The following is a 9,681-nucleotide window of genomic DNA, read 5'->3' on the forward strand; positions in this document are numbered from 1 at the left end:
TGTGTGTGTGTGTGTGTGTGTGTGTGTGTGTGTGTGTGTGTGTGTGTAAATAAAGCACATTACACTTAGAGCATGCCAGACTCTGTGTGACTAGACTTCTCTACTGGGAAGCTGACCTAGAAGGTCCTGGACATCTGCTGCAACTCAGCAGAGCAGGGATGCTGGTGTTGGAAGAAGGGGTAGTACTATGTGGAGCACGCCCAGTGTGTCAGGCGCTTTTGAGAGCTGGAACCAAGAATTCAGCAGGAATTAATGGCAAGACTCTGGTTGATTGGGTGAAGAGTCCCATTAACTTACAACTGTAAATCGGAGACTTGGACATATGATGCAGTTTCTACAGCACAAAATGTAGTTAGAAGCCAAACTGGAATGAGGTTTCTTTCAGCAGGGATAGTAGCCAGCATCTGAATGAGGGCAGCACAACCATGATGTTTCTTTAACGTGTCTTGTTGTGCTTTATAGGTATTCTTTTTAAGAACAGTGTGAATATTCAATGCTCAGGTGAGATTTGGCCTGACACCTCTAGAGATTCGGATACTATGGACATGAAGACCATAAAAGTACACAGCTAGGTATAGAGACCAAACTTTTCTCCCCTTTGGCCAAACAGAACAGGTACAACATGGGCCACAGCAGTGCTGACTTCTCTTACCATGCTGTAAGAGTGCCTCGGGCTTGACCTGATGGGAGAGACCAGTGGGCACGAAAGAGTTCATTCCACATGGGCGGTTCAGGCAGTACCTTCGCTGCTGTTCCTGCCAATGGGTACCAACTACCATAGTGGTCCTGTTTGCAGCTGGAACCAAGTTGAAATGGCCCATTCAAGAATGACCACCAGAGGATAACAACATTTGGTTGCTACCAACTGGATCTAGATCCTGGTGCTCCAGCATCTTGGAGGGTTCCAAGGATTTCTGCAAGTGGCTTTTGTTTTAATAAATGCTGTTTAGGTTTAAGAGCACCTTCTATCATGTTCCTTTAATCTGCTTCTCATTTTAAGGGGAAAAGCTTGCCTTGAAAAAAGATCAAATGAGTTACTTTACTTTTCTCCTTCGGATTCAGTGTTATGGGAAAGGCTGGTAAGTTATGTAAACTTGAGCTCTAAAAATGAAATTGTGGAAACAATGGTACGTGAGGACAACGCTGACTTGTTATGACAACTGGAATTCCACTATCCAGTTGCCATAACAACTTGATGCAATCTTTAAATATAGAAACATGTGTTAGCAATTAGCAGGGGGCTTAAGGGGTATTTGGTAACAAAGAAACAAGCTGTTTTTGCTTCCTCTACGTAGTCTGCCATGGGCCAAAATGTCAGAAATGATGTCAGCATCACAGCAATGTAAATGCTATTAGATACAGTTTGCAAGGTCAAAAGACCTTTTATAACTGGTTAGGTTACTGTGCTCCATTCAGAGACAGAGTGTTCGGATTCCAAATATTAGTTTAACACAACGAAGCCCTATGACAGGTTGATTTAAGATGAAAGATCATCAGGCAAGACTGGAGAAAATTAGACTCATTTTCCCCCTCGAGTCACCACTCCTTTCTCAATAGCAATAGCAGCTCAGCGCCGTATGTTATATCTGGCTCTTTGATGCGTTGTGTTGTTTTTAATGCTCTCGCGATACTGCTGGAAGAGAGTCAAAGTTGTGGTGCACAGGGAGCAAATCTTGGCAGCTCGGTTGTCATTTGAAGTTGAGCTTATTCCATGCAAATGTATACAGGGACCTGATGCCATTTGTCCACTGAAGGGTTCATTGAAAAAAAAAACCAAGGGAACTGGTTTGTTGGTGTGGTAAAGTGACCTGCTCCCAGTGCCGGCTCCAGCTTTTTTGCCGCCCCAAACAGCAAAAATAAATAAATAAAAGAACCCGATAGAGCTGCCGCCGAAGTGCCGCCGAAGAGGAAGACAGCGAGTGAAGGACCCGCCGCCGAATTACCGCCGACCCGGAGTGGGCCGATTGAGCTGCCGCCGAAGTGCCGCTGCCGCCGCCGATCCGGACGTGCTGCCCTGACAACGGACGCACTGATGCCCCTTTCTATTGGCCGCCCCAGGCACCTGCTTCCTTTGCTGGTGCCTGGAGCCAGCCCTGCCTGCTTCCAAATCCTGAAGCTGAATCACACGTAAGGGCTCCAGTGAACTAAGTTTGTCTCCCTAGAGGCAGGTCCTATAGCTTAGAGTTGAGGTGCATCAGTAGGACAGGGTGAGGACCATCGTTGCACATGCAGCTCCTGTTTTGTGGATAAACTCAGGACTTCAGTCTCCAGGGTTGTCAATTCATCGCTTTCCACCAGCACTAAATTCAAGCTGTTAGTGGATTTCTGTCTATGCCCATTAATCTGGGGGAATTTATAGCTTCTCCTAGCATGAAATGTATTTCTCCATTTATGATGTTGAGTTGCTGAGATGCTTCCCAGGCTACAAAAATCTTTTTGTTCCTTTATACTTGTCAAGGACGAGACCAGGACATGGGCAGTTGGGCCTAATGGACAGAGCCATAGGGTAGCCAGGCCTGGAGGTTAGAATGGAGCTGAACTGGAGTCAAGGTTCGGGGCCACAAAATACCTGGAGCTATAATTAAGAACAGAGCTGAGCGTCAGGGCCGGGGATCAGAAGCTGAATGCCAGAACCAATGGGGGAGCCAGAGATTTGGTCAGAAAGCAGAGCTGCGGTGTCAAGGATGGAGAAGGGCATGGGTTGATGAGGGAACAGGGGCAGGCAGAAGTGCAGGACGCAGGACCAAGCCAGCTGTGGGTAGGGAACATGTTGAGCAGCCAGCAAGCACTGGCTGTTGCTGGATTAAACAGTAGCTAGCTCCACCCCTCCATCAATCAGGAAGTGAAGTCAATCAGGCAGCCCCCATTAGGATCCCTGTGTCCAGTGTGTTGCTAGGAGACTGGCCCTGCTGCAGCTGGCTCCCTGACAATATTTGATCACAGTCTAGAAGTACCTACACGGGAAAGAGATTTCTGACTGCAAACAGCTCTTTAATCGAGCAGAAAAAGGCATAATTAGATGAAGCATAACAAGATCATGCTGAAGACCTAGGGGTGTGGTGGATCCTCCATCATTCAAAGTCTTTAAATGAGGGGGGGGAGGGATAGCTCAGTGGTTTGAGCATTGGCCTGCTAAACCCAGGGTTGTGAGTTCAATCCTTGAGGGAGCCACTTAGGGATCTGGGGCAAAAAATCAGCACTTGGTCCTGCTAGTGAAGGTAGGGGGCTGGACTCAATGACCTTTCAGGGTCCCTTCCAGTTCTATGAGATAGGTATATCTCCATATATATTATTTATTATTATTTTATTTAAAAATCCACACTGGACATTTTGCTGAAAGACATGCTATAGCTCACCCACAAGCTATGGGCACAGATCTTCTGCTAGTGTAAATTAACATAGCTCCATTAGCTTTACTGCAGCTCTGACAACTTACAGCTGAGGGTCTGCCCAGGGCCGGCTCCAGGGTTTTTGCCGCCCCAAGCAGCCAAAAAAAATAAATAAAAGCGCGATCGCGATCTGTGGCGGCAATTCGGCGGGAGGTCCTTCGCGCTGAGCGGGAGTGAGGGACCATCTGCCGAATTGCCGCCGAATAGCTGGACCTGCCGCCCCTCTCTGGAGTGGCTGCCCCAAGCACCTGCTTGCCAAGCTGGTGCCTGGAGCCGGCCCTGGGTCCGCCTCATGGGCCCTATGCAAGAATTACTGGGGGGGGAAGTCTCCTATGGCCTGTGTTATGCAGGACATCTTCATAGATTATCATAAAGGTCCCCTCTGGCCTTGAAATCTAGGAATCAGTGTTTGCTGGGATTATATAATAGTCCTGCCAAAGAACGTGCCAGAGAAAACATTCAACAGGTTGAGATGCTAGCCAAGAGTACTGCAAGGGAAAACTGAACCAAAAAGAGCCGTTACTGACTCTACCATTGGCTATCATAGGGAGAGGGGGCAACAAAGCTTGGAGGAGTGAAACAGCCCAGAGCAACCTAGCTTACTTAGTGCTGCAAGCACTTCCGTTGCAGAGACACAGCTCCTGTAATTGCTGGAAAATGAAGTGAGAGAAAGGTCTGATTCCAGAGGCATTGCTGCACACTGTGAAAGCCTAGAGACCAAACATGGGAAAGGATCACAGCATGTTTGGCACTTTCTGTAATGGTGTCCCCCACTTCAGGGTCAGTGCATTGATTCTACAGGACAATTCCTGGCTCCAGCTGGATAACTCATCTAGGCTGGGTCCCGTCAGCTGGATAACTCATCTAGGCTGGGTCCTGTCAGCTCCCTATTGCTTCTTCTTGTGGACCAATATTTTCCCATTTGAGCTCCCAGAACATGGCCTCAGAATATTGGTGCTGCCTCTGCAGATACAAGGAGGCCAAGACTAGTGCTACTCCATAGCCTGGCCTTGCTAGGGAAGTAAGCAGCTGTCACCTGCAACTATTTTCTGGCTGAAGTGCACTTACCCCCAAGATAAGCCTGAACCCTGCTGGCTGCCCAAGTGAAAGATATGAGCTGATGTCACAATCCAGCACACAGCCCTGCCATGGAGCCAGAGTGAAAAACACCATTCATGTTGCCGATGCACACTGCAGAGCTTTGAGTGTCCTTAGGAATCTCACAGAGTAGTTCAGCAGCCAAGTACGTACACCAGAGAGGTGTTATGTCCAGTACAGTTTGTTTACTTGCTCTGTGGATAGTTAGCACTAATTAAACTTCCCATGTGCAACTAAATGAATCACTTAGGAACCTATACTTGAAATAGGCTCTCTGGAATCCCAAGTTTGATTCCCAGCAGAGCTGCCTCAAGCCCTTCATTCTGCAGAGATAGATATGTATTAGTAGGCACATCAATGTAGGCAAGTGTCACTATTGCCATGTTACAAATGGGAAAAGGAGACAGAGAGAGGTCAAGTGACTTGCCTGAGGTCACACAGTCAGTCACTGGTAGAGCGAGAAGTAGAACCCACATCTCCTGATTCCTGGTTTCGTGCCCACGACACTGGACCAAGCTGCCTCTCCTAATGATTTTTCAGAATTTGTCAACACAAGTGCACAAATTTAACATACCCAGACTATTCTGTACTCCTCTATCCTTCAGTGTATTTGTTAGTCAGGGCTAATTCCCACAGTCTTTATTCAGGGGAAACTCCCTTTTAAGGAAATAGGTTTTGGTCCACATGAGCAATGCTAGGACAATCAGCTGGTGCCCTAATAGGTGAGAAAGATCAGCCCCAATAGTGGATTTTCATGTTCGTTGATTATAGGCCCTTTAACCATTACATTAAAATAGGCAAAAAAGCAGAATTCCAAGCAGGAATGATAGACCAGTGAACTATGTGTTTGCATTACTTTGCATGACTAAAGGATTCAGCATATGAGTCACCAAGCTGAAAATACGCAGTCTTCATGGTTGTGTGTGTTCTGCAGTCAGGCAAGGTTTAGAGCAGGACAGATGTTTGCATGATTTCAAAGGTGAGCATCTGGGAATGATTGGGTTTGTTTCCAGCTGGATGAGATCATTGAAGACTCTCCATTTCAAAGCTGTTTGCCAGTGTGGAAGAAACTCTTGATTGTGTCTGTTATGGTGGATCATCATACACTTATGGCTCAGGGTCTCCACATATGCCAGCATGAGCCTTTGTACCTTTCTCTTTAGGGAGAGAAACTTGGGCCCTTTCCAAGCCTCAGTTTGTGCCATCCCCAGCGGAGCTTGGCACTGCAGGGTTCGTGGACTCACACGCGGAAGGTAGAGGCTCCCCCAGCTCCTTAGGACAGTCAACAATGGTTCTCTTTCACATTAACAATCACGTCCAAGTTACAGTTGAAGATAAAGAATGTATAACTTATGTAAGAGAGAAAATAGATTAAAAAATGAAGAAAACCATTTCTTCCTATGCTCATACATACCCAACGGCTGCATGCTGCACGACTGCAGGGTAGGGAACACACATTTGGAAGGTTAGAGGTTGGGGTAATCTCCCATCTCAGAACCCATGCTGGTGTGCTTTGCTCTGCTCTCTCTCTCCCAGTCCATACCAGGGTTCCTTGGAAAGTCTTCTCATGTCTCTAAAACCTAGTTAGGTTTCCCTAGATAGGGAAGTCCATATCTGTGTTTTCCCCAGCACACTGCTCTTTTGACCTATAGTCTCCAATCTTCGTTTGGAAAGCATGGAATCATAGGCCTCGAAGTGACCTCAAGAGGTCATCTAGTCCAATCCCCTGCACTCATGTCAGGATTAAGTATTATCTAGACCATCCCTGACAGGTGTTTCATCATAGGCTCCCCTACTTCTCAGAGTGTCTTCCAATCAGTGATTAGAAAGCCTCTAATTATCTCCCTACAACAGCATTTCAGGTGATATCAGAATACAAATATACAGCAAGTGATTGCCTCTGTGTTCAGAGATAGCCATCTGCTCCCATGGGACAGAGAATAACTGTGAGAGAAATGCGTTCTTATTTTTCAGAAATTTAAATACGACAGATTCCTCAATGCAGACAACACAGAGAAAAGGGATTTCTATAAAGGAGGGGAAAGGCTCAAATATTACAACATGCCATGGGGAGCAGGAATTAACACATGTATTGGAAAGTTCCATGCAGTCAATAGCATCAAACAGTAAGTAAATGCAGAGAGTCTATGAAACTTAGTTATTCTGGCCACTTGTAATTTTAATATCCAGGATAAGAACCGTCTTGTTCTATAAAATTTGGACCTCTATTTAAAAAAAAAAAGCAAAACATAATATTTATCTAATGCCTCTGGCATCTACTTCGTATAAATACAGGTTGAGACCATTTGTAAACTCTGTATCTACTCCTCAATAACCCATATAAACTCTTCGGGAAAACATTTTATTTATTTTTTAAATAAGTATTTTTTTAACACCATAGATAACAAAATCTCCAAATGACTTGTGAATTAGTTAGTTATGCCGCATAGTATACTGTGGTGGTAGAGAGGAAATGCTCCCAGGCCTCCCATTCTACTGTAGCTTCATACATACACTGCACACACAAAACTACATGAAGGTTGTAAAGTCAAAGTTATATTAAGGATGCAAAACTTAGGAAAGTCCAGTATTAAGTTTTCCCGTGCAACCTGCATTGGGCCCCATTGCATGCATTATGATACAATCTTTAATGATATGATCACATACTATTTGTCAATAGCACTTCTTCACTTTGTACAATGTATTTTTCCCTAATGTCATTCTTGGAAATGGCTAAACCATCTTTTCTGAAATTTTCCAGAATAATTCAGCCTGTGGCAGGCACCTGGCATGGAAAAGTTCCATCCAAATGGTTAAAGTTTGGCAAAGTCGTAAGCAACTGAAAACTGGGTGTTAATAATAGGAAGTATCAGGCAACCTTAACTATAGGCAGAATTACCAGTTCCCTCAATATTTGCCTTCTAAGCATAGAAAAACTAGTAGGTTGTCAATATCATATACTTTACTGACCTGGTCATTTTATCATTTTAGGTTTGTTTTCATCTTGTTAACCAATTTTGACTTGGAACTGAAAGATCCTGAAGCAAGAATCCCAGGGTTTGACAAGGGAAGATACGGCTTCGGAATGTTACAGCCGGAGAATGACATCATGATTCAATATAAATTGAAAGATTAGTAAAATAGCAATGGCTTCCCTTCCATCATCCAACTGGTCTCCTCTGTGTTCCTCTGGTTTTTCTAAGAACTGTCATCGAACTGGTTCTAGATCCAAGTAGTATATTTTGGCTTTATTAAATAATCCATTGGGCTGGGGTAATGGTAGCAGTTAGAAAGAACATTAGAAGAAAAAAAGTCACCATTATGTTGGCTTTGTACCTGCTAGACTACAGCTTTAATGCTAAATGACTCTAGTTAATAGGGGAGCTTCAACATACCATACAGTCATTTTTAGTAACTAATCACTAGATATAGTCAAAGCGAACTTTACGTCATGGAAGCACATTTCAAGGGAGAATATCGCTGTCATAAGCTAGTGTGTGTAACTCTCAACCAATTTTGCACATTCATGGAATTCCTGGCAAATCCTTGGGTACGACTAAATATATCTAGCAGAGTCATGACACAGCTGAGTTTTTATTTCTGAGTAGCTGGGCCTTGGCGTCCATACAGTGGATTGGTCTTCCTGCACCCCAGCATGAGAGAGAACTTTGGAAAGGAAGATACACTTGAGTGAGTCAGCATCATTAAGCATATGGTGTCTTAGTGGAATTACCTTCAGCAGTCAAAATGATCAGATAAGGGGCCATTCCAGATCATAGGTTTACAGCCCAGATTATGGGCTGCCTGGACAAATTGCACACAGCACAGGTAGGTAGGAGGGGTGTGTGATGCAGGAGAGAGTGTTGGAAAGTGACATAATGTTTGCCATTTGCACTCTCCTAATCTTGGAGCTCTTGAATGCAGGCTGGTCCCTTCAGGCTGCTCTAATTTATGGAAGATGTTGATGGCTCCAAAGAGCTGCTGCCCTGTGCCCCCTTTCCTCTAGCCACACCAACTGCATTGGTAGCAGGGAGAGGCAACAAGAAGGAGAGTTGACATTGAAGCCTCTGCACTGACTCGATGCCACTGAAGGATTCCCACTGTATGAGGCTGACCCTTCTGAGTCTGTTTATGCTTCGTTTGTGTCCAGAATCCCCTGACAGTGCAGTGCAAAGCCATTGCAGCTGTTCCTGGGATCATTTCTGAACAAGAGCTGCTTAATTGGCACATGTTCTCCTCTCAATTTATTTTTGTAAGGAAAATATCTTGGAATCCTTTATTTTTTTAATTCAATTTCTAATGGAAAATCATTAATCTTTTTGTTTACTAACTACAAATATCTGGAAATCTTTCATCTACTCCGGGGTGCTTTGAGAAAGACATAAGCAGGTCTATGCCATTTAAGGTCTATGAATTGAGAAATATTATGCTGTTTTGTTTATTTTAGCAGAAAGAAGATATATGCATACACATCTACCCAAGAATCTCCCCCCACACACAAACACATATGCATATAAATAAAGTTATTCTTTTAGTTAGACAAAAAGTTACATTAAAAGAATGGTAAGGTTGCAAAATCAGACACAAAGTTTGGAAATGCTAGAATGAAAGTTATCTGTGCAACTTTAATTTTGCCCCCTTGTGCATATGCATTAAAATACAATATGTACTGACATGATCAGACACTTTTATATTCAGTTTTCATGGGCAATACCATCCTGACAGTCACAAGCAGGGCCTCCGGGGGGGGGGCAAATGGGGCAATTTGCCCTGGGCCCCACAAGGGCCCCCGGCCCCGCCTCCGCCTTCCCCCATCCCCCAGCGCCTCAGCGTGCCGTGTCAGGAGCGGCCCTGGACAGCGCTGCAGCGGCGGGACCTGAGCTCCTCCCACTGAGTCAGAGCCGCGTGGTAAGGGGGAGGGGCTGAGAGCTCCCGTCCCGCCGGAACCACGCCACTGCAGCACTGTCCAGGGGTGAAGGCAGCTCCTGGACGAGGCGCGCTGAGGATCCGAGAGAGGGGAGAGGAGGCGGTAACCCAGGAGCGGCCCTGGACAGCGCTGCTGGGGGCAGTCAGGGGATGGGGAACAGGGGGTTGGATCGTGGGCATTCCGGGGGTCTGTCAGGACTTGGCGGCGGGGGGGGTGGATAGGGGTCGGGGCAGTCAGGGTACAGGGGGGGTTGGTGGAGGGGGGTCC

The 9,681-nt window shown here is 45.5% G+C and overlaps 1 protein-coding gene across 1 annotated transcript in view; it reads left to right on the forward strand.

The window, feature by feature from the left end:
* PTGIS (prostaglandin I2 synthase) overlaps nt 1–9,152 on the forward strand; it is a 35,670-nt gene extending 26,518 nt beyond the window's left edge. The window contains 2 exon segments of the mRNA XM_024207349.1: nt 6,462–6,613; nt 7,479–9,152. Of these exon segments, the coding sequence (XP_024063117.1) occupies nt 6,462–6,613; nt 7,479–7,623 (297 nt within the window). The 3' untranslated portion in view covers nt 7,624–9,152.
* The last annotated feature ends 529 nt before the right edge of the window (nt 9,153–9,681 follow it).

This window comes from Terrapene carolina, unplaced genomic scaffold (genome assembly GCF_002925995.2).
Source record: "Terrapene carolina triunguis isolate 2854851 unplaced genomic scaffold, T_m_triunguis-2.0 Scaffold130, whole genome shotgun sequence".
NCBI classification, from domain to species: domain Eukaryota; kingdom Metazoa; phylum Chordata; order Testudines; family Emydidae; genus Terrapene; species Terrapene triunguis.